The sequence below is a fragment of the Ranitomeya imitator genome, chromosome 2 (assembly GCF_032444005.1).
Source record: "Ranitomeya imitator isolate aRanImi1 chromosome 2, aRanImi1.pri, whole genome shotgun sequence".
NCBI classification, from domain to species: domain Eukaryota; kingdom Metazoa; phylum Chordata; class Amphibia; order Anura; family Dendrobatidae; genus Ranitomeya; species Ranitomeya imitator.
This window is the reverse complement of record NC_091283.1, coordinates 292,115,111-292,140,671: the sequence shown is the minus strand read 5'-3', so window position 1 is coordinate 292,140,671 and position 25,561 is coordinate 292,115,111. Positions and strand designations below refer to the sequence as shown.

Sequence of the window (25,561 nt, the reverse complement as noted above, 5' to 3'; positions counted from 1 at the left end):
CGGCGGCCATTTTCCCAAAGCCGAGATGCAAACTCGGCTTTGGGAAAATGGCCGCCGCGATCTCTTGTGCGCACGCGCGGCATCCCGCGGCCATTTTCCTACATACACTATACACTACATACACTATAGTAACACACAGCGCAGGCCCTATTTAACAGTATTTATAGCTCAATCTGAAAAAATGGGGTGACAGGTTCCCTTTAAGAAAGGTGAAGAGCAGAATTATCTCTTCATGTAACAGAAAGAGAAGAAATTCCAAGTGCACCTGAAGAAACAGAGGAATGGAAGCATGTGACACAGAGAAGCAGGAGGATCGGGAGGCAGTCAGCACCCATACTGCTCAGGAACCAATACCAGGCTCTCACACAGGAGAACAACGGAGATATACATCAAAATAAGACTTTGCCTACAAAGAACAACCTTGGAGGCCCTCAGAGTCCTCCTGAATGGAGAAAGAAGAATGTTGTGAAGAAGAAACGGAGAGTTGTGGTCATGGGGGATTCCTTGTTGAGAGGAACAGAGGCCGCAATCTGCAGACCTGATATAACCTCAAGAGAAATGTGCAGTCTTCCAGGTGTAAAAATTAAAGATGTGTCTCACAGGATATCAGGGCTCCTGAGACCTACAGACGACCACCCATTCCTGCTAATACATGTGGAGACAAATCACACTGCAAGAACGGACCTGGACACCATCTGCAGTGACTTTGAAAACTTAGAAAAGAAAGTGAAAGAGCTGGGAGCGCAGGTGGTCTTCTCTTTCATCCTCCCAGTGGATGGCCATGGAACAAGGAGGTGGAATAAGATTCTGCAGGTGAACAACTGGCTACATCGATGGTGCCGTCAGCAAGGATTTGGATTTCTGGATCACGGAGTGAATTATCTATACGATGGATTGCTTGATAGAGATGGGGTGCACCTTACGAATACTGGAAAACATGTATTTGGAAGTCGCTTTGCTACACTCATCAGGAGAGCTTTTAACTAGAGCAATGTGGGAAGGGAAGCAAAAGGCCTGAAAAAGCCATACACCTGCCTTGCGCAGGCATGTACTACGGAGGACAGAGAATGAACTTCAATCCAATATTGCGGCCAGCATGCAGCCAGCGGGTAAGGAAAGGGTGAATCAAACACCTGAAAACTCCACCCATATGACCGAAAACCGGTCCCGCCAAATTCAGGTGACAGGTTCCCTTTAAGGGACTCCGAAAGAGAATAGGAGATATCCAATGGCTGGATATCCTTAAGGGCAAAAATGTTCAGGAAGGATGGGAAATCTTGAAAAACGAGATTCTCAAAGCACGATCGTTAACAATTCCAAGAAGAGGGAAGAATAGGAAGCATTTAAGGAAACCAGGATGGATGAACACAGAACTTAAACACATGCTAAAAAGGAAGAAAGAAATGTTTATCAAATGGAAAGAGGGAAGCATACCTAAAGAAGAATATAATGCTGTCTGCAGAACCTGTAGGGCACGAATCAGATTATCTAAAGCTGACAATGAATTAAGGCTTGCAAGAGATGTCAAAAGCAATACAAAAGGATTTGGGGGATATGTCAAAAGTAAAAGAAAAGTCAAAAAGTCAAAGATGCTATAGGATTTTAACAGTATTGAAATGATAAAATGGTAAGAAAGGATGTTGAGAAGGCCAAACTTTTAAATTCCTATTTTGCATCTGTTTTCTCTCAGAAAGGAAATGTAACATCAACTGATTTTCACTGTCCTATTAAGGGAATAGAAGAATCCAGGATATCTATAAACAGAAAGATAGTGAGAAAACACTTAGCTAACATAAATGAATTCAAGTCTCCACGTCCAGATGAATTACACCTCAGAGTACTGAATGAGATAGCAGAAATTTTTGAACCACTCTCCATAATCTTTGAAATTTCTTGGAGAGCAAATGTTGTTCCTATCTTCAAAAAGGGAAAGAAGGTGGACCCAGTGAACTATAGGCCGGTGAGTCTGACTTCTATACCAGGAAAGATATTTGAACAAAATATTAATCAACATGTAAGTAAACCTGCGTTTTTGGCACTGCTTCTTTCCTGCCAAGAAGATCAGATTTTGCTGCAGAAAAAAAACACAGCAAAAACACCATGTGTGAACTTACCCTAAGTCTCGTTTCACTTACTTTGGATGCTTGAGAAAGTTCATCCACTGGCATTAGCATAGATTTCTCCCAATTAATACAGGAAAGATATATATCTTGGTCCCGTGTTAGCCAGTAGATAGAAAAATATTTAGAATTGAGAGTCCTCAGCGGTTGATACCTTTTAATGGCTAACTGAAAAGATGGTAACAAATTGCAAGCTTTCGAGACTACACAGGTCTCTTCATAGTTAAATACTAAAACAAATTCTGAAGAATCACATATTTATGCACAACATAGCACAGAAAAATTTAGCCATTAAAAGGTATCAACCACTGAGGACTCTCAATTCTAAATATTTTTCCCAATTAATATGAAGCCTCGAAAAATCCCCAAACTGGTTAATCATAGATATAGTGTTTAACAATGAATCCTTTATCCCCAAGAAATACCAACAGGTCATCTGCATCCAATAACGCCCTATCTTCCACAGAGCGATGCACAAAGCCCTTTATCTCCCCATTAGTCCGGAGTATAATAGTCGGTGGTTCTATCACCAATGCGAACAGCAGAGGGGACAGAGGGCAGCCAGGCCTAGTTCCCCTACACAGCTCAAAAGCCTCTGACCTACAACCATTTATTTTAATTTTGGCACATGGATTGCAGTGTAAAAGCTTCACCCAGGACAGGAATACGGGACCGAAACCCAAGCCCCTCATGACCGACCACAAGTACTCTTGCAGCGGCCCAGAGTCCTGGTTCGTTGCAGTAATGTTATTCTTCCACTAATGAGAGTGATGTTATGTCTGAAGGCAATGAAGGAGATCTTCTGTCCAGGTATCACAACCACATAACACACTTCACACTCAAGTCCGCCAGGGGGAGCCATGCTTCTATCTATTAGGGCACTCCTCACACTTAGGTAAAACTGGTGGGTTGGTTAGGGAGTTGGACAGAAGCTGACTGGAGGGAGTAGGAGATAGTCAGTGAGTCCCGACCGAGTTTGGCAGAGGCTGGTTGGAGTGGGTGCCAGCCAGTTCCAGACTGCGGCCTGTAGAAGACGAAGGTACACGGAGCTGCGCCTGCATCCCATGCGGCAGCATCCTAAGAAAAGACACAAACGGAATTGTGTTGCAGTGAGTGAGCAACGAAGTCATAGCAACAGGAGAGGAACATCAGATGGAGACGAGCTAGAAGCAGGCTGCCTCCTTCAGAAGCACACTACCGGTAGCCAGAACACCGAGGGAGTAAGGCTCTCTATGCCGTTACTTCAGAGACCAGCAGGACAGTTGATTCCCCGTTGACTGCCCGACCATATACCCAGGAGGCAGAAAGGGCAACTTGTGGGGGCCAGGGCGTCTCTAGGGTCCCTATAAAAAGCCTCAGGCCACCAGTCGTACAGGTTTGTCCTATCCGTCAGGGGGACAGAGAGAAGAGACTTAACATATACAATAGTTGTGAGGACCTTACCGAGTTGCTCAGCAGGGAGGTACTACAATGCCCAGGCACTAGAGCAGGGGTCCCCAACCTGTAGCTCGGGAGTCACATGTGGCTCGCGGTCCCATGAATTGTGGCTCGCGGATGTCTGTCAGCTTGGTGAATTAGCTCCAGTTCTAGCAAACAGGTATGAAGAACAAATCTGAAAATGATGAATTTTGTGAGCAGCCCTGCACAGAAGAGCAGATCTGGACGCACATATACTGGTCTTGGGGTTTTTGAGATGATTTAAGTATGGTACGCTGGAGACAAGATGATACCACCTGCCAGAGGAGATGTTTTAGTGTCTTGGGAGTGCTTTATAGGAGAATACTGAATGGGGGTATTTTGGGAACCCCTGGATCTTAGTATACTGCTTTTTCGTGATTTTTACGGAAAAGCTTTGGTTAACCATTATGCCTGTAATGGAGGCTTTGGTTGCCACTATTGTGAGGGGGACGGGAGCTGAATGAGGCTCGCAACCCTCTCTCAAGGCTGGATGTGGCTCCCGACTCTCTCTCAGAGCTGAATGTGGCTCTCAAGGTCAGAAACGTTGGGGACCTCTGCACTAGATGAAGGCTATTGAATTCCACCTGGATAAGGGGACTCTGGATTTGCCTTCATACCGGACGGACTCTGCCTACCCTGTGGTCCCTACCCTGGACTGTGGATTCTGAAGCCTTCAGTAAAGGTAAAGAGACTGCAACCTTGTGTCCTCGTTATTCACTGCACCTTACATCATCCACCATCTACATTCTGGGAAGCCCTGGGGAAATACTTCACCTGTGGGAAGGTATACCATCTAGCTGCCATAACATCACCCCAGCGGACCCCTAAGCAGCGTCGGTCACCCTGACCGAATACCACAGGTGGCGTCACGAACATTACCCATTTAAAGACCGTCCCCCCACAATTTACAGCGGACGTTTCCCCTAGGGCCACGGACCGGGTCAGCCACCGTGACATCCCCATTGAGAACAGAAGGGCCCGGATCCGAGTTCCCCACGGCCCTTGGGGGGCTCCACTCTCACTCTACGCTATAAAAAGCTTTCACCGCATCCAGCAAGAGTACTGCCCTCCCCACTACATTCTGTGACTGTGCCTGTAGATTAATGAGACGTTGCAAATTTACACCCCGTACACACACGGCTCCACTCCGTACACCTCGTACACACACAGCTCTGCTCCGTACACCTAGTAAACACACGGCTCTGCTTTGTACACCTAGTACACACACTGCTCTGCTCCGTACACCTCGTACACACAGCTCCGCTCTGTACACCTCATACACACGGCTCCGCTCTGTACACCTCGTACACATGAGGCTCTGCTCCGTACACCTCGTACACATGAGGCTCTGCTCCGTACAGCTCATACACACATGACTCCCCTACATCCACACTGTAAACCCCTCCTGACCCCACACATAAACTTCCCCTCATCCAGCACCATGACAACCAGCACAGCAGAGTCCTGCATACACTGAGGCCCCTGATCATGTGACCCCTGACTCCTCCCCTCCTGTGACCTCATCACAGGTCCTGTGCGGCTCTGCAGGTAGAGGCTCCACACACCAGAACTGTAGCAGGTAAAGACCCCAATATCCACAGATGTCCCTTCTAATTGGGGGGAAACTATCACCTCTAATAATGGTGCATACTAAAACCCTATGTGGCAAATTTACCTATGCCTATGGTAGATATTTTAGTCGTATTCATATACCTCTGCCTATTTTAGATTTTTTTTTACCGTTTCATTTTCTTAATTTAGTTTTCCTTTCCACTTCACTCCACGGAGGCACAAGGTCCAATTCATTATAGAACCAATATATAACTTAACTAACTAAAATAAAAGACACAGACAAATTCATTGGATAAAATAGGCCGCGATATTTATTAAGGGTTACCAATAACAACTACTTTAATAACCAATTAAAATCAAATGCTTAAATCCATTAAGAATTCATAAATAAATAAATAATAATCAAATAATTTATATGACCTTTAAAAAGAACCAAGTCCACCCAGCATTAGCTGGGCGACTATTCCTTCTAACAAATATCGCGACGGGAATTTTTACATTTATTAGGGAGGGGCACTTTTCTTTCTTGCTGCGCACTGACTGACTGGATTGCGCAGAAGAAGGGCCTTATATACCTCTGATTTTCCCGCTCTTTTCAGTCCTGAGCCAATCAAATCAGCGTTTTTTCCCGCTCAAACCAACTGCCCCTTCTTCTCGCATTTTCTCCTGGCAGTTGCTGGTGACCTGTAAAGGACTTCAAAGCTCGGTAAGTACCATTCACATCATAGCCCTAATAGAGAAGAGGGGGGAGTAGGAGAGACCAATAAGGAGGAACAATGGGGGGGGGGAAAACATAGTACCAGAAATAGACAGTAATGAATGGGCCTGTGCCCCTGTGTGTCCCCCTAGCTAAGCGCTTTGGGGGGCCTTTTCACGGAGGCACAAGGTCCAATTCATTATAGAACCAATATATAACTTAACTAACTAAAATAAAAGACACAGACAAATTCATTGGATAAAATAGGCCGCGATATTTATTAAGGGTTACCAATAACAACTACTTTAATAACCAATTAAAATCAAATGCTTAAATCCATTAAGAATTCATAAATAAATAAATAATAATCAAATAATTTATATGACCTTTAAAAAGAACCAAGTCCACCCAGCATTAGCTGGGCGACTATTCCCAAACGCCAAGACTCATTAGAGGCATGGCCCCCCAAACAAACATCGCAGCCAAATATCCACAGCATTCTGCAAACCAACATTAAAAATATCTATGCCTACATCAGAAAAATGAACTTTATCTGCCCTATATAGGCCCGAAACAAAGCCTTCCAGGAAGAAATTTTTCCATGGTCCTATTGACCCTTCTCCTTATCTTGTCCATAAAAACAAGACCAGGTGTAGACCAAACCAATCTGGGAGCAATTTCTGAAAAAACAAAAACAGAATTAGGAAAATAATTCTTAAGGAGAGAAAAGTCATTCTTCATCTTCCAAATCAAGTCTAAAGTTTTCATTTTACCAATGTCATTGCCACCTGCATGAATAATAACCAAATTTGGGTTAGGCCATACTATACTTAAATCCATTAATTCCTGAATAATAGAAGACCATTTTAGGCCTCTCACGCCTGACCAGAATACACTGCAAACTTCGCTGTTAAACGACAAGTTCTCAGAATAATTCCTTCTTGAAGCCCTCTTCTGAGCCCAAAAGATGAATGAATGGCCTACAATCCATACGACTAAAGGACCTACGGAAAATAATATGTTAGTTAATTATATCAATAAACTAGGTCGGACATATAATTTGAACCTATCAGATTCCCAACGGCCCAGTTTTTTGATGATGGATTCATCCAGACCCATCCTTGCTGCCTCAGTTGCTGCCCCGATCCTAAACGAGTGTGAAGAGATATTTACATTGCCCAAATCTAACAAGCGCAGACATTTTTTTAGAACCGAATTAAACTGAAACTTTGTTATGGGAGAGAGGTCCTTATGTATTAAAAATGACAACTCTCCTACTGGTCTCAATGCAAGCCAGCTTCTGACATTAGCTACTGGACACAGTGGCGATCCATGAAATGCATTCAACTTTATCCAACAGCCTCTTCCTAATTGATCAGTTTTAGATCTTTTCAGAAAAATCTCTACTGATTCCTGTTTTAACCGAACATCCTCGTAAAATAAACCAGAATGGATGGATTTCTTGTCAGACACCAATTCGCCAATCCGAAAAGCAGCAAAAAAAGCAAGAACAAAGGCCGTTCTAAATAAACAGAGTTCAAAACTATCAAAACAAACCTTAGATAAAACTGACCATAAGTTACTTAACAAGCTCATAGAAATCGGTCGTCTCTTGTCCACCGCGGGAAACGACTTGCGATACCCTTTAAGCATCTGCTTTACTGGGAAAAAAATATTAATAGCTTGGTATCCAAACAGTTTAAGAAAAAATGATATACCTGCCAAAATCCTGTTCACAGAAGAATAAGCTAACTGCCTTTGCATTAAATCGGAAACAAAAAATAAAACTACACTTACCTCACTATAACAATAATCTACATTAATTGAGTTGCAGAATAATATCCAATCCCTCCATGCTGCTGCGTAACCAGCCCATGTTTTGGGGGCTACAGACTTTTTTATGTTTTCCGAAATCAGCTCAAAACCAAGTCCCATAAATGATTCGGACAAGGGATCCCATCTTGCTCCGCCTCCGGCGCTAACTCCCGAAATCTTCCCCACTGACAACGAGAAAGTGAGTCTGCTAAATTATTCTTTTTACCTTCTATGTACCTTGCTTTTAACCAAACGTTCATATTTAAGCAGCACAGAGTCAGGTGCCTCAATAAATTGACTGCCATAACAGACTTTGAAGACAGCGTATTAACTGCAAAAACTACCCCTTTGTTATCACTATGAATTAAAATTCTCCTATCTCTAAAAAATTCACCCCAAATGCACAAAGCTACTAGTACTGGAAAAAGCTCCAGAACCACAATATTGTTAACAACTTTATTTACAAACCATGACTCAGGCCAAACTTCTGCTGACCATTTTCCATTGAAAAAGGCGCCATAACCACAATTACCCGCTGCGTCAGTAAATAAATTTAACGATTCCGCCTCAATAAAGTCCTGTTGCCAACAGCTACGACCATTAAACTTTGCTAAAAATTGAGACCACACCATCAAATCATCTTTAAGTTGTTTGTTCAGCCTAATATGCGCAAAAGGAGACTTTAAACCTCTGGTTGAGAAATAAAGTCTCCGGGAGAAAACTCTGCCCATGGGCATAACTTTCAGTGCAAAATTCAGAAGACCTAACAACGATTGCATTTCTTTTAACGTTGTCTTCTTTTTGGATAACATACGATTTACCGAAAGCCTTATTTTACACAGTTTCGAGTCCGGTAATTTAAATTCCATTATTTCCGTGTCTATAATAATGCCTAAGAATTCCAAACAAGGGAATACTGTTTTTTCCTCAGCTAAAAGAATACCGAAGGAACTACATATACCGATAAATGCTTGCAACAGGCGATGGCATAAATCAGAGTCAACATTACCCACAAATAAAAAGTCATCCAGATAATGAAGAGTACCTCCCTCAGGAATATTCCGCTGTAAAACCCACTCTAAAAAACTAGAAAATGCTTCGAAATAAAAGCACGACAAAGAATAACCCATTGGAAGGCACCTGTCAAAATAGAATTTCCCATCAAATTGAAATCCCAAAGAACTAAACCCATCCGGGTGAACAGGAAGGAGCCTAAAAGCAGATTTTACATCCGCTTTTGCTAGCAACGCACCCTTGCCAAAAGTCCGTAACAATTGCAAAGCTTCGTCAAAAGAAGAATAAATAACTGAAGCATTAGTCTTATCCACCTCATCGTTCAAAGACAACGTCAAAGGAAATGACAGATGATGAATCAATCTAAATGATCCCGGTTCCTTCTTTGGAACAATACCTAATGGTGATAATCTGAAATTGTTAAATGGTGGAGACATGAAAGGACCGGCAAACCTGCCCAGTTCCAATTCTTTTAAAATCTTTTCTTCAACAACATTCTTATATATATCAACAGATTTCAGATTATCTACCCAAGCACAACCTTTTCCTTTAAATGCTGGAACAACAAAACCATCCCTAAAGCCTTCAGTGATTAGAGCTGCTTTCTCCCTGTTTGGGAATTGCTCTAACCATGGTAGCATTTTTTGAAGAATCACTGGTGTCCAAGCCTTTTGCCACTTGATCACGAAATCCAGGCTGATTTAGGTTGTATTGATTTACTTTTTTATAACACCTAGCCATGGGATGAGAGCCCCCACAAAACGAGCACTCATGCCTGTACCTGCAATTGTTTAACCACTTGCAGGAAGATTCATTATATGCAAAACATAAACCTTTTTTTATATTACCTTGCGTTAAACTAGGTTGCTTTTGAGGCATTGTTCTTTGCGGCAGCATGACGTTCAACCACAAGCCTACATCTTTTGTACCCCACCTTAGTGTCGGGTACACCGCTAATTTCTGGCGAAACATTTCATCGTAGTTGAACCAAGCCATGCCGCCGAAATGGCGATATGCTTCCAGAACAATGTCGACATGTTGAAAGAGGCCACAGCATTGATCCGGGCATTTTTCACCTAACACAGAAGCATATATACAAAAGGCTTGGAGCCAGTTGTTAAATGACCTTGGTAAAGAACGTTTCCTATCCTCTAAATCATTCTTTTCATCTTTTTTATCACGTACAATGTGCTCCTTTGCTGAAGGGAGAAGTGATAATAAATCAATATATTCCCTCCTCCAAATGCGCTCTTTTATATTAACACTAAGATGAAATCCCAAAGGAGACAATTCACAGGGAAGTGCCTCCTTAACACAGGTTTCCGTTACACCAGAACCCTTGTCTAACATTAAAGGGTTAACTATTGTACTGTTATTAACCCTAACAGAAGTAGGAGCAACATTAGCTGTACTGGATGGATTAAGCCATACTTCAGCGGCAGGGTTATTCCCAGTACATTTAGATAACATTTCATTCAGTAACTTAGCAAACCCAGCTAAAATAACAGCATTGTCAGTAGGGGGAAGACAGGGGGAAGACTGGGGGACATAGATGTTCTCACCATCTGCTGGTGTCTGTCCAGACGGACCAGGAGCCTCATCTTCTGTGTTTCCAGCCTCAGGAGTAGGCGAGCACTGGTGCTGCCTAGCCACCTGGCTGTTCTGCACCTCTCTTCTTCCAGAGCCAACATCAGATGCTGCTCTGATCAGTGAAGGGGTTAACCTTGTAGCCTGTGGATCCTCTGATAAGCGGTGGCTCTTCTGTGAATGTTTACCTCGGGTCACAGCTTCACAGTCCAGCGCACATCCAGCCTGCCATACCTATGCCTATGGTAGTTTTTTTTCTAAAGTTGAATTTTTTGAATCTTTTTTCCTTTCCACTTCACTCTATTTAAAAATAAATTAGCGGAGGTTAAACTTTAATTGCGTTTTCAACAAGGCAAACCCATACATTTCTATATAGTAACTTAAAATTTGAAATAAACACTGAATCCCTAAGAAGATCTTGATGAAACTTTGAAAATAAGTTTGTCATTAATATGAACTTTTTCCAGCAAGAAAAACAGAGCTTAAAAATGTAATTCTGTTTTCAACAATGTTAATTCATACATTACTATATAATAACTTTACATTTCAAATAAACAGTGAATCCCTAAGTATATCTTTATCGAAAATGTTTGCCTTAAGGTACCTTTACACACAACGATATCGTTAAGGATATCGTTGCAACGTCACGCTTTTTGTGACGTAACAACGACCCCGCTAACGATCTCGTTATGTGTGACAGCGACCAACGATCAGGCCCCTGCTGGGGGATCGTTGGTCGTTGGGGAATGATCAGGACCTTTTTTTGGTCGCTGATCACCCGCTGTCATCGCTGGATCGGCGTGTGTGACGCCGATCTAGCGATGTGTTCACTGGTAACCAGGGTAAATATCGGGTTACTAAGCGCAGGGCCGCTATGGGGGCCAGAAAAATACGGATTACACACGGACCAGCAGTGTGACTTGCGAGAAATACGCAGCGGTGTTCTATAGAAAAGCCGGCAATTCAGTGCGGTGTACAGTAAAATCACAGTGACAGGTTAGAATAGAATAGCTAAGATAAATGTCTACACATAGTATGTGTGTGTATATATATATATATATACAGTATATATATATATACACACACACACACACTAGATGGTGGCCCGATTCTAACGCATCGGGTATTCTAGAATATGCATGTCCACGTAGTATATTGCCCAGCCACGTATTATATTGCCCAGCCACGTATTATATTGCCCAGCCACGTACTATATTGCCCAGCCACGTACTATATTGCCAAGCCACGTAGTATATTGCCCAGCCACGTAGTATATTGCCCAGTCACGTAGTATATTGCCCAGCCACGTAGTATATTGCACAGTCACGTAGTATATTGCCCAGCCACGAACTATATTGCCCAGCCCACGTAGTATATTGCCCAGTCACGTACTATATTGCCCAGCCACGTAGTATATTGCCCAGCCACGTAGTATATTGCCCAGCCACATAGTATATTGCCCAGCCACATAGTATATTGCCCAGCCACATAGTATATTGCCCAGCCACATAGTATATTGCCCAGTCACGTAGTATATTGCCCAGTCACGTAGTATATTGCACAGCCACATAGTATATTGCCCAGCCACATAGTATATTGCCCAGCCACATAGTATATTGCCCAGCCACATAGTATATTGCCCAGCCACATAGTATATTGCCCAGCCACATAGTATATTGCCCAGTCACGTAGTATATTGCCCAGCCACATAGTATATTGCCCAGTCACGTAGTATATTGCCCAGTCACGTAGTATATTGCACAGCGATGTAGTATATTGCCCAGTCACGTAGTATATTGCCCAGTCACGTAGTATATTGCACAGCGATGTAGTATACAGCACAGAGCCATGTAGTATATTGCCCAGCCACGTAGTATATTGCCCAGCCCACGTAGGATATTGCACAACCATGTACTATATTGGCCAGCCATGTACTATATTGGCCAGCCATGTACTATATTGCCCAGTCACGTACTATATTGCCCAGCCACGTACTATATTGCCCAGCCACGTACTATATTGCCCAGCCACGTACTATATTGCCCAGCCACGTACTATATTGCCCAGCCACGTAGTATATTGCCCAGCCACGTAGTATATTGCCCCGCCAGGTTTGTCACATTTTAAAAAATAAAAATATACTCACCTTTCTGAGGGCCCCTTGTAGTCCACGGCAGCTTCTGGTCCCAGGGTTGGTATGAGCGCAGGACCTATGATGACTTTGCGGTCACAGGCAATATACTACGTGGCTGGGCAATATACTACGTGGCTGGGCAAAATACTACGTGGCTGGGCAAAATACTACATGGCTGGGCAAAATACTACGTGGCTGGGCAATATACTACGTGACTGGGCAATATACTACGTGGGCTGGGCAATATTCTATGTGGCTGGGCAATATACTACGCGGCTGGGCAGTATACTACGTGGGCTGGGCAATATACTACGTGGGCTGGGCAATATACTACGTGGACATGCATATTCTAGAATACCCGATGCGTTAGAATCGGGCCACCATCTAGTATATCTACATCTATATATATCTATTCTACGTGTAGACATTTATTCTACCTATTCTATTGTAAGCTGTCAGTGTGATTTTACTGTACACCGCACTGAATTTCCGGCTTTTCTCTCTAACACCGCTGCGTATTTCTCGCAAGTCACACTGTTGGTCCGTGTGTAATCCGTATTTTTCTGGCCCCCATAGACTTTCATTGGCGTATTTTTTGCGCAATACGGTGACAAACGCAGCATGCTGCGATTTTCCATGGCCGTAGAAGACCGTATAATACGGATCAGTAAAATACGGCTGATAGGAGCTTGGCCATAGAGAAGCATTGTACCGTATGCAATCCGTATTTTATGAACCGCTCATACGTCCGTAAAACTCGCTAGTGTGAGGTCGGCCTAAGGCAAAAATTTTCGATAAAGATATACTTAGGGATTCAGTGTTTATTTCAAATGTAAAGTTACTATATAGAAATGTATGGGTTTGCCTTGTTGAAAACGCAATTAAAGTTTAACCTCCGCTAATTTATTTTTAAATAGAGTGAAGTGGAAAGGAAAAAAATATTAAAAACATTCAACTTTAGAAAAAAAACTACCATAGACATAGGTATGGCAGAATATGGCGCATAAAGACTGAATCCCTAAAAAGCTCCTAATGAAACTTGGAAGATAACGTTGTTGTACTAATATGAACTAATTCCAATAAAAAAAACGGAGCTCAAAACCGTTTTTCCGTTTCCAACCGTGATAAAACACTAGGCATAGGTATGGCAGAATATGGCGCATAAAGACTGAATCCCTAAAGAGATCTTAATGAAACTTGGAAGATAACGTTGTTGTACTAATATGAACTTATTCCAATAAAAAAAACGGAAGATAACGTTGTTGTACTAATATGAACTTATTCCAATAAAAAAAACGGAGGTCAAAACCGTTTTTCCGTTTCCAACCATGATAACACACTAGGCATAGGTATGGCAGAAAATGGCGCATAACGACTGAATCCCTAAAAAGATCCTAATGAAACTTGGAAGATAACGTTGTTGTACTAATGTGAACTTATTCCAATAAAAAAAACGGAGCTCAAAACCGTTTTTCCGTTTCCAACCATGATAACACACTAGGCATAGGTATGGCAGAAAATGGCGCATAACGACTGAATCCCTAAAAAGATCCTAATGAAACTTGGAAGATAACGTTGTTGTACTAATATGAACATATTCCAATAAAAAAAACGGAGCTCAAAACCGTTTTTCCGTTTCCAACCATGATAACACTGTAGGCATAGGTATGGCAGAAAATGGCGCATAACGACTGAATCCCTAAAAAGATCCTAATGAAACTTGGAAGATAACGTTGTTGTACTAATATGAACATATTCCAATAAAAAAAACGGAGCTCAAAACCGTTTTTCCGTTTCCAACCATGATAACACTGTAGGCATAGGTATGGCAGAAAATGGCGCATAAAGACTGAATCCCTAAAAAGATCCTAATGAAACTTGGAAGATAACGTTGTTGTACTAATATGAACATATTCCAATAAAAAAAACGGAGCTCAAAACCGTTTTTCGTAATTCTTACCAAAGTGATGATGGGAGAGCCTGGTGTTGCAGCTTGACTTCAGTAAGGTACAGTCACACATAGCGACGCTGCAGGGATATAGACAACGAGCCGATCACTGGAGCGTCGCTGTTTATGTCGCTGTAGAGACGTCAAACAGAACGATGCAGGAGCGATCCAGTGACGTAACGGCGACTCGCTTATTGTTCTCGCTCCATGTAAAACATTGCTGGCGTAGTTGTTTTTGATGTCAAACATGACGATACACGCCGATCTAGCGATCAAATAAAGTTCTGGACTTCTAGTTCCGACCAGCGATGGCACAGCGGGATCCAGATCGCTGCTGCGTGTCAAACACAACGAGATCGCTAACCAGGACGCTGCAACGTCACAGATTGTTGTCGTTCTCGTTGCAAAGTTGCTGAGTGTGACGGTACCTTAAGATATGCCCCAGCTGGCATGTCCACTTACTCTGCATTCTGTGGTTGCTAGGTTACTGGATGTGTGAGAGGAGGGTTTATAAACTATCTCAAGGTAGACAATATTAGGCTAGGTTCTCATTGCGTTAGGGCAATCCGTTTAGCGCTAAGCGCTAGTGGATTGCGCTAACGCAATGTCTTTTTAGGGGTCGCGTTAAATGTCCCCGCTAGCGCTAACTGCAAGCAGCGTCCGAGGCGCGCCACAAAAGAACGGCACTTCGCTAGCGCGTGCCGAAAATGGCACGCACTAGCAATGCGCTTTAACATTGCTGGCAATGGGAGCGCTAACGGACACATTGCACGGCGTTAATTTCGCCGTGCAACGCTGTCTGTTAGCGCTCACCCGAAAACGAAATGAGAACCTAGCCTTAATATTATCTCACTCAAAACATCCCCCTCCCTCTCTCAGTTCAAGTACAAAGAGAAGGGAGTTGTAAGGCTATGTGCACACGTTCAGTAAAAACGTGAAAAAAACGCTTACATATGGTTCCCAATCATTTCAATGTAATCCGCAAAACTTTTGCAAATGTTGTGATTTTTTTCTTGTGCAAATGTTGCGATTTTTTTCCGCGAAAAAAAACAAATCGCGGAAAAAAAAGCAACATGTTCATTAATTCTGCGGAATCGCTGATTTCCCGCACACTGTAAAAAATCTACCATAGGTATAGACAAATATGACTAAAAAAATCTACCATAGGCAAAATCTACCATAGGCATAGGTATAGACAAATATGACACATAGGGTTTTAGTATTTTCCTCTAATAATCCTCGGACAGTTCTGACAAACACAGTAAAGTGCCCCTTTATGGAGGTGACAGAAAGTCTGTTTAGTCACTTTAGCTTCATAGTATCAGCTCTAATCCAATGGGGAGAGAGCGATTTACCCTGAAGAGTCACAGATTGTGGGGTTGTTATAAAATAATAATAATAATTTTATTTATATAGCGCCAACATATTCCGCAGCGCTTTACAAATTATAGAGGGGACTTGTACAGACAATAGACATTACAGCATAACAGAAATTACAGTTCAAAATAGATACCAGGAGGAATGAGGGCCCTGCTCGCAAGATACAAACTATGAGGAAAAGGGGAGACACGAGAGGTGGATGGTAACAATTGCTTTAGTCATTCGGACCGGCCATAGTGTAAGGCTCAGGTGTTCATGTAAAGCTGCATGAACCAGTTAACAGCCTAAGGCTGCCGTCACACTATCAGTATTTGGTCAGTATTTTACATCAGTATTTGTAGCCAAAACCAGGAGTGGAGCAAATAGAGGAAAAGTATAATAGAAACATATGCTCCACTTCTGGATGGATCACCCACTCCTGGTTTTGGCTTACAAATACTGATGTAAAATACTGACCAAATACTGCTAGTGTGACGGCAGCCTTAGTATGTAGCAATACAGACACAGAGGGCTATTAACTGCATAAAGTGTATGAGAACATGATGCGAGGAACCTGATTTTGGTTTAACTTATATAAATAGGCCACACAGGGATCGTTAGGTTAATGCGTTGAGGCTGTAGGCCAGTCTGAACAAATGCATTTTTAGGGCACGCTTAAAACTGTGGAGATAGGGGATTAATCGTATTAACTTGGGTAGTGCATTCCAAAGAATTGTCGAAGCACGTGAAAAGTCTTGGAGACGGGAGTGGGAGGTTCTGATTATTGAGGATGCTAACCTGAGGTCATTGGCAGAACATGGGTCGGGTGGTAGACTGAGACCAGAGAGGAGATGTAGGGTGGTGCTGAGCCATGGAGTGCTTTGTGAATGAGGGTAATAGTTTTGCACTGGATTCTGGAGTGGATGGGTAACCAGTGTAATGACTGGCACAGGGAAGGGGCATCGGTGTAATGGTTGGTGAGGAATATAAATCTGGCTGCAGCATTCAGGACAGATTGGAGCGGGGAGAGTTTGGAAAGTGGGAGGCCGTTTTGGAGAGAGTTACAATAGTCCAGACGAGAATGAATAAGTGAAACAGTAAGAGTTTTTGCAGAGTCGAAAGTAAGAAAAGGGCGAATTCTAGAAATGTTTTTTTAGATGCAGATAAGAAGAGTGAGCCAATGATCGGATGTGGGAGGTGAAGGGAAACTCAGAATCAAGTATGACCCCAAGGCAGCGGGCATGTTGCTTGAGAGTAATGGTGGAACCACACACGGAGATGGCAATGTCAGGCAAAAGTAGGTTAATAGAGGGAGAGAACACGAGGAGTTCAGTTTTTGACAGGTTCAGTTTCAGATAGAGGGAGGACATGATGTTAGTGACAGCGGTGAGACAATCACTGATGTTTTCTAAAAAGGCAGGCGTGATATCAGGACAAGTGTATAATTGGGTGTCATCAGCATAGAGATGGTACTGGAAACCAAATCTACTGATTGTTTGTCCAATAGGGGTGGTATACAAAGAGAAGAGGAGGGGGCCTAGGACTGATCCTTGAGGAACCCCAACAGTAAGGGGAAGGTGAGAGGAGGAGGAACCAGCAAAAGATACAGTGAAGGATCGGTCAGAGAGATAGGAGGAGAACCAGGAGAGAAAGGTGTCCTTGAAGCCGATGGAGCGGAGCATAGTGAGGAGGAGCTGATGATCCACTTTGTCGAATGCTGCGGAGAATTCCAAGAGAATTAGCATGGAGTAGTGACCATTAGATTTTGCTGTTATAAGATCATTAGAGACTTTAGTGAGGGCAGTTTCAGTAGAGTGTAAAGAGCGTAAACCAGATTGAAGAGGGTCGAGAAGAGAGATATCTGAGAGATAGGGGGTAAGACGGGAGTGGACCAGGCACTCGTGGAGTTTAGAGATGAAGGGAAGATTAGAGACAGGTCTATAATTAGCGGCACAGTTTTGATCAAGTTTTGATAAAATATTATACTTAGGGGGTTTTGTGTTGTCTCCTTATAAGAATCACAATGGTTTTGCTCCTTTTCCTCTGATAGATACAAACGACCCAACTATGAAAGACGGGAACCAAGGAAACATGTATTACTCCCATAGTATGGGGCCTCCACACAGTATTGTCGAGAAACATTCATATAGATGGCCGGTGGTGATGGAGTCAGTGACAGACTCTGGCCAAATATGTCTCTAGAGCCGTAGTAGAAGATGAAGATGTCGTCCTCATCATGAAGTAGTTATTTCTCCTGTCACGTGTAATGAATATCTCCTGCAGTATTGCTAATGCCGATTCCAGTGTCGGTAAATGAGGCAAGAATTAGCGTTATGGAAGATGAGTCTATGAGAAACGTATTCAGCTGCCGACTCCGAGGAAGAAACTGCTTGTTGTCTGTGGCCTAAAATATATAGGTTTTATTAGTAACATAGTAACATAGTTAGTAAGGCCAAAAAAAGACATTTGTCCATCCAGTTCAGCCTATATTCCATCATAATAAATCCCCAGATCTACGTCCTTCTACAGAACCTAATAATTGTATGATACAATATTGTTCTGCTCCAGGAAGACATCCAGGCCTCTCTTGAACCCCTCGACTGAGTTCGCCATCACCACCTCCTCAGGCAAGCAATTCCAGATTCCCACTGCCCTAACAGTAAAGAATCCTCTTCTATGTTGGTGGAAAAACCTTTTCTCCTCCAGACGCAAAGAATGCCTCCTTGTGCCCGTCACCTTCCTTGGTATAAACAAATCCTTAGCGAGATATTTGTATTGTCCCCTTATATACTTATACATGGTTATTAGATCGCCCCTCAGTCGTCTTTTTTCTAGACTAAATAATCCTAATTTCGCTAATCTATCTAGGTATTGTAGTAGATGTCATAAAAAAAATAGAATGTTGTAAAATAATAAAAATACCATTGCTGCTTGGGTCCCCGCCAGTTTCTGTATTTTCTGGTCAATCCTAATGAACTTATGATTCTTACAGCCAATCAGTTGCTGAAGCAGTGAGTAACATTGCCAGTGATTGCGAGCATGGAGGAGATGTCTTAGTCAGAAATTCAACTTATGTTCCAGTCCATACAAGACTAGAAAATAGAACTTGTAGATGTTGTATCTTTATATGTTTCCCTTATTATTTCCAGGATTCTTATGATGTTACATCGGCTCATCTTCTTCTCATTCAGGTCTCTACAATATTGGATCCTCTAAGATCTTCTATATAAGAGAATTTTCCTGATTTACCAATTAAAGATGGATATGGACAGAGACAAGATGGCGGAGAGGATGTTACACCTCACCCTAGAGATCCTCTTCCGGCTTACTGGAGAGGTGAGAGATTCTGATGACGTCACATTACATCATTCTTATCTATGGGAATAACAGATGGACAGAACTGGAGAGGTGAGGACTCTGGAAATGTCTGTAGTGAGATTTATTATTGTATCTCTCCATAACCAGGATTGCACAGTAGTGAAGAAGACCTCTAGTGAACACTGTCAGGACCCTGTGTCTGAGGGATGGGGAAGACCATTAAACCCAATCAAGGGACCTCCATCTCACCTCTTAATACGTGAGGATATCGACGACCAGAAGATCCTAGAACTCACCTACAAAATGATTGAGCTGCTGACTGGAGAGGTGACACTGCTAGGAATGCTGGGACATTATACAGTAACACTGTGAAGGAACTGAGGGGATGACGGTATCATTGTATGTGTCAGGTTCGTATAAGATGTCAGGATGTCGCTGTCTATTTCTCCATGGATGAGTGGGAATATTTAGAAGGACACAATGATCTGTATAAGGACGTCATGATGGAGGTTCCCCAGCCCCTCACATCACCAGGTAATAGACAGAACTAAATACTCACGGCCTATAATTATCTGTATGTAAAGAATGAATTCAGTCCCTGTATGTGTTTCCTCCAGACCTATCTAGTAAGAGGACAACACCAGAGAGATGTCCCCGTCCTCTTCTTCCACAGGACTGTAAACAAGAAGATCCCAATGTTCCTCAGGATCATCAGGTAGATGGAGAGAAGGTGTCATGAGATCTCCCCTATGATGTGTAGGCAGCTGTGAAGGTCTTGTGCTCAGTCTTGTTTTATCCACCAGTATATGTTTTATAGTTGTGTAATGAGAACGGTGGAGATGGCAGGATTAGAGCTGATCATAGATGTGACTTCTCCATTTCTCTGTGACTTTTACAATATTTATTTCAGGGTGAAGATCTGACCCATATTAATACTACAAAGACATATGTGAGCGGTGATGAGTGGTGTAAAGAGGAGATTCCCACATATGACTACCCAGGTGAGTAGTAACCACTAAATGCAGTGAAGTCACAGATTCTTCTCAGTCACCGGCTGCGGCTGCTTTATCGGTGGTGTAGTCCGGCCGTATTACCATGATCACCATTTTACCTCTAGACCACAACATTCTCTTCCACCCAAAACTGTTCAAAGGACTTTAGGCATTAAAAGCCTTTTTATATAGAACGTATAGCCTGGAGGATCCACCTACTCCCTGAAATTAGGAGATGCTGACCGTAAACTGCTCAGGTCTGTAAACTGCAAAGCCAAATGACAGCGTACGTAGAATGTGCTGATAAGTTAGAAAATCACTTGAGTAAAAATTTTAGGATGTGCTCTAAGAGAAAGCGGAGGGTAATGATGCTGTTGGCTTCCTAGAATCCTGATATTTTATTGGATGAATCTACCTTCTCTCCCTTCTGTGCTGCTGAATGTGCTCATATGGTCCCTACAAGACCAGGTCCAGTCTTTCTGGCCAAACATCACTTTTATGATCGATAACATTAAATTTGCAGTGAGGCCAAGTGTGAATTTCTGTACAATAGCAACAGAGTTTCCCTTTATGCTGAATTTTCAATTTCTTTTAAAACTGAATAACTTCAAGGAGGATTGTGATAAACTGCATATAAAACATTACACCTGTGCCATGATATATCTTTAAGCTGTGCATGGCTGATGACTGTAATCTATAATATAATGCTAGGAGCGTCACTCTGTCTGAAGCCTTTAAAGACTGCACTAGCACGACGCGCCTGTGCAGTCTGGACCCCACAGAGTTAAGCATCTGAGGATAAGGATTGTGACCCAGGAGATGGCGATATGCATAAGCAATTGAAAGCATACCACGATCACTGGCGTCATTGTCCCAGGGGATCGGCGGGGGAGGGGGTGCGGAAGCTGTCACATCATACTCACCTGCTCCCGGCGTGGTCTCTGCAAGTCCCTGCTTCTCAGATTGTTGGCAGCTCTTCCTGTGTTCAGCGGTCACATGGTACTGCTCATTAAAGTAATGAATATGGACATGACTCCACTCACATAGGTGTGGAGCACATATTCATTACTTTAATGAGGAGTACTATGTGACCGCTCAGCATTGGAAGGAGCTGCCAGCCCACGACGATGGAGAAGCAGGAATGAGCCAGGATGGGGTGAGTATAACGGGGGAGGGTGAGCCATGCTATATTCACCTGTCACCGTTCCACTTCCGCGTGCTGAGTCCTCCGCGTTCTCTGGCTGTGATGTTCAGGTTTGATGGTGTGGTTAGTGTGCGCCCTCTGCCTGAACAGTCACAGCCAGAGGACCCAGAAGTCACAGCGACGCGCGGCGGTGGAACGGGGACAGGTGAATATCTCAAGTGCCGGTGTCCTGAGCAAGCAGCGACTCCAGCACCTGACCCCCATAGCATCGGTGTCCACCCCTGCCTGCTCAGGACACCGGCACTCGGCGCCCAGCGATGAGAGGTGATTATGTCATATTTATTTATTTATTTTAATCGCAGCAGCAGCATGTGGGGCATATTGTTCTATGGAGTATCTTATGGGGCCATCAACCTTTATGGAGCAGCATATAGGGCATATTATGCTATGGAGCATCTTATGGGGCCATCAACCTTTATGGAGCAGCATATGGGGCATATTATGCTATAGAGCAGCTTATGGGGCCATTAACCTTTATGGAGCAGCATATAGGGCATATTATGCTATGGAGCATCTTATGGGGCCATCTGTTGTGAATTCCACTCTTGGGCTCCCTCCGGTGGTTGTAAGTGGCACTTTTGTGAGTTCTGCTCTTGGGCTCACTCTTGTGGTTTCTAGTGTTATGGCTGCTCCTTGGATTTAGTTGTCTTCAGCTGCCTCCACTCATCGTCTTTTCTGCTCGGCTATTTATGCCTGGCTCTTTCCTTCAGCCAGTGCCACTTGTAAATGGTTTCTGGTTGGATTCACATCTCTTTGGATTTCCCTGTTATCCTGACCAGTTCAGCAAAGCTAATTTTTTGCTTGCTCTTTTCTGTCCATAGATTGTGGACTTATCCGTTCTGTGCTTTCTATGTTTGTCCAGCTTATCAGTATGAATTAATTCTGTCTTGCTGGAAGCTCTGGGAAGCAGATTTACCCTCCACACCTTTAGTCAGGTGTGGAGATATTTTGTATACTCTGCGTGGATTTTTTGTAGTGTTTTATACTGACCGCACAGTATTCCATCCTGTCCTATCTATTTAGCTAGACTGGCCTCCTGTGCTCATCCTGGTTTCATTCTGTGTATGTCTTTTCCCTCTCCACTCACAGTCATTATTTGTGGGGGGCTAATCTATCCTTTGGGGATTTTCTCTGAGGCAAGATAGCTTTCCTGCTTCTATCTTTAGGGATAGTTGGCTCTTAGGCTGTGTCGAGGTGCCTAGGGAGAGCTAGGAGCATCCCACGGCTACTTCTAGTGTTGTGTTGAGCTTAGGGACTGCGGTCAGTACAGTTACCACTTCCTTCAGAGCTCGTTCCATGTTGCTCCTAGACCACCGTATCATAGCAGTACAAGTGGCCAAAAATGAATTAAATGCATCTCAAAAGAAGGAAAAGCAAGTTCTGAACCATTTTTTTTTCTGTGCTCTGGTTTGTCTTTTTTTTCCTCTTGATATCTGGGTGGTTCAGGATATATGCTTTGGCATGGATGTTCAGGGTTTGTTTTCTCGTGTGGATCAACTTGCTGCAAGAGTACAGAGTATCCAGGTCTATGTTGTCCAGACTCCGGCTTTAGAGCCTAGAATTCCTACTCCTGATTTGTTTTTTGGGGACAGATCCAAGTTTTTTGAACTTTAAAAATAACTGCAAATTGTTTTTTGCTTTGAAACCCCGTTCTTCTGGTGATCCCATTCAGCAAGTAAAAATCATCATATCCTTGCTGCGTGGTGACTCTCAAGACTGGGCTTTTTCTCTTGAAACAGGGGATCCGGCATTATTGAATGTAGATGCATTTTTTCAAGCGCTCGGATTATTGTATGACGAACCTAATTCTATGGACCTTGTGTCAAGGTCAGGAAGCGGCAGAGTTATTCTGCCAGAAATTGAGAAAATGGTCTGTGCTCACTAAATGGAATGAGGAGGCTCTGGCTGCTACTTTCAGAAAAGTTTTTTCTGAAGCCCTTAAAGATGTTATGGTGGGCTTTCCTACGCCTGCCGGTTTGAGGGAATCTATGTCTCTAGCCATTCAGATTGATCGGCGTCTGTGCGAGCGCAAAGCTGTGCACCATATGGCAGTGTCCTCTGAGCAGAGTCCTGAACCTATGCAATGTGATAGAATTTTGACTAGAACAGAACGGCAGGAATTCAGACGTCAGAATAGGCTGTGTTTTTACTGTGGTGATTCTGCTCATGTTATCTCTGATTGCCCTAAGCGTACTAAGAGAGTCGCTAGGTCCGTTACCATTAGTACTATACAGCCTAAATTTCCTTGCAGCCTTTGCAGAGCCCTATTCCTTTGAGGGGTATTGATGCTACACCCTTGGCCAAGGATAAACCTCAGTACTGGACACAGATGACTATGTACATGGCTCCAGCACATCAGGAAGATTGCCGTTTTCTGGTGTTGCATAACCTGCATGATGTTGTTGTACTGGGTTTTCCATGGTTACAGGAACATAATCCGGTGCTGGATTGGAAAACTATGTCGGTGACTAGTTGGGGTTGTCAAGGGGTACATAGTGATGTTCCTTTGATGTCAATTTCCTCTTCCCCCTCTTCTGAGGTCCCTGAGTTTTTGTCGGATTTCCAGGATGTATTTGATGAGCCCAAGTCCAGTTCCCTTCCACCGCACAGGGACTGTGATTGTGCTATTAACTTGATTCCTGGTTGCAAGTTCCCTAAGGGCCGACATTTCAATCTGTCTGTGCCAGAGCATGCCGCCATGCGGAGTTATGTTAAGGAGTCTTTGGAGAAGGGGCATATTCGGCCCTCTTCATCACCATTGGGAGCGGGTTTCTTTTTTGTTGCTAAGAAGGATGGCTCCTTGAGACCCTGTATTGATTATCGTCTTCTTAATAAGATCACGGTTAAATTCCAATACCCCTTGCCTTTGCTTACTGATTTGTTTGCTCAGATTAAGGGGGCTAGTTGGTTTACTAAGATTGACCTCCAAGGGGCATATAATCTTGTTCGTATTAAACAGGGTGACGAATGGAAAACTGCATTTAATACGCCCGAAGGCCATTTTGAATACCTTGTGATGCCATTTGGGCTCTCTAATGCTCCATCTGTGTTCCAGTCTTTCATGCATGATATTTTCCGCAATTATCTTGATAAATTCATGGTCGTATATTTGGATGATATTTTGATTTTTTCCGATGATTGGGAGTCTCATGTGAAGCAGGTCAGGATGGTGTTCCAGATCCTTCGTGATAATGCTTTGTTTGTGAAGGGGTCTAAGTGCCTATTCGGAGTTCAGACAGTCTCTTTTTTGGGTTTTATTTTTTCTCCCTCGTCTATAGAAATGGATCCTGTTAAGGTCCAGGCTATTCATGACTGGATCCAACCCACATCTGTGAAGGGCCTTCAAAAAATTTTGGGCTTTGCTAATTTCTATCGCCGTTTCATTGCCAACTTTTCCAGTGTGGTTAAGCCCCTTACTGATTTGACGAAGAAAGGCGCTGATGTGACGAATTGGTCCTCTGAGGCTGTTGAGGCCTTTCAGGAGCTTAAACGCTGATTTACTTCTGCCCCTGTGTTGCGTCAGCCAGATGTTTCTCTTCCTTTTCAGGTTGAGGTCAACGCTTCTGAGATTGGGGCAGGGGCCGTTTTGTCTCAGAGGGAGTCTGATCGTTCTTTGATGAAACCGTGTGCTTTCTTTTCCAGAAAGTTTTCGCCTGCGGAACGCAATTATGATGTCGGCAATCGGGAGTTGTTGGCTATGAAGTGGGCGTTTGAGGAGTGGCGACATTGGCTTGAGGGAGCTAAGCACCGCGTTGTGGTCCTGACCGATCATAAGAATCTGATTTACCTCGAGTCGGCCAAGCGGCTGAATCCTAGACAGGCTCGATGGTCCCTGTTTTTCTCCCGTTGTGATTTTGTGGTCTCGTATCTTCCGGGATCTAAGAATGTTAAGGCTGATGCCCTCTCTAGGAGTTTTTTGCCTGATTCTCCTGGAGTCCTTGAGCCGGTTGGCATTCTTAAGGAGGGGGTGATTCTTTCTGCTATCTCCCCTGATTTGCGGCGGGTGCTTCAGGAATTTCAGGCTGATAGGCCTGACCGCTGTCCAGTGGGGAAGCTGTTTGTTCATGATAGATGGACAAGTAAGGTAATTTCTGAGGTTCATTGTTCAGTGTTGGCTGGTCATCCTGGGATTTTTGGTACCAGAGATTTGGTTGCTAGGTCCTTTTGGTGGCCTTCCTTGTCGCCCGATGTGCGTGCTTTTGTGCAGTCCTGTGGGACTTGCACCCGAGCCAAGCCTTGCTGTTCCCGCGCTAGTGGGTTGCTTTTGCCTTTGCCGGCCCCTGAGAGGCCCTGGACGCATATTTCCATGGATTTTATTTCAGATCTTCCTGTTTCCCAGAAGA

The 25,561-nt window shown here is 43.4% G+C and overlaps 1 protein-coding gene across 2 annotated transcripts in view; it reads left to right on the top strand.

The window, feature by feature from the left end:
* Positions 1 to 5,103: 5,103 nt before the first annotated feature.
* The window catches only part of LOC138663265 (zinc finger protein 665-like), a 58,292-nt gene continuing 37,834 nt past the window's right edge, over positions 5,104 to 25,561 (top strand). For both annotated transcript variants that reach the window (XM_069749438.1, XM_069749439.1), the window contains exons 1-6: positions 5,104 to 5,157; positions 18,896 to 19,040; positions 19,170 to 19,349; positions 19,433 to 19,556; positions 19,640 to 19,737; positions 19,933 to 20,023. In XM_069749438.1, the coding sequence (XP_069605539.1) occupies positions 18,963 to 19,040; positions 19,170 to 19,349; positions 19,433 to 19,556; positions 19,640 to 19,737; positions 19,933 to 20,023 (571 nt within the window). In that variant the 5' untranslated portion in view covers positions 5,104 to 5,157; positions 18,896 to 18,962. The remainder of the gene's footprint in view (positions 5,158 to 18,895; positions 19,041 to 19,169; positions 19,350 to 19,432; positions 19,557 to 19,639; positions 19,738 to 19,932; positions 20,024 to 25,561) is intronic.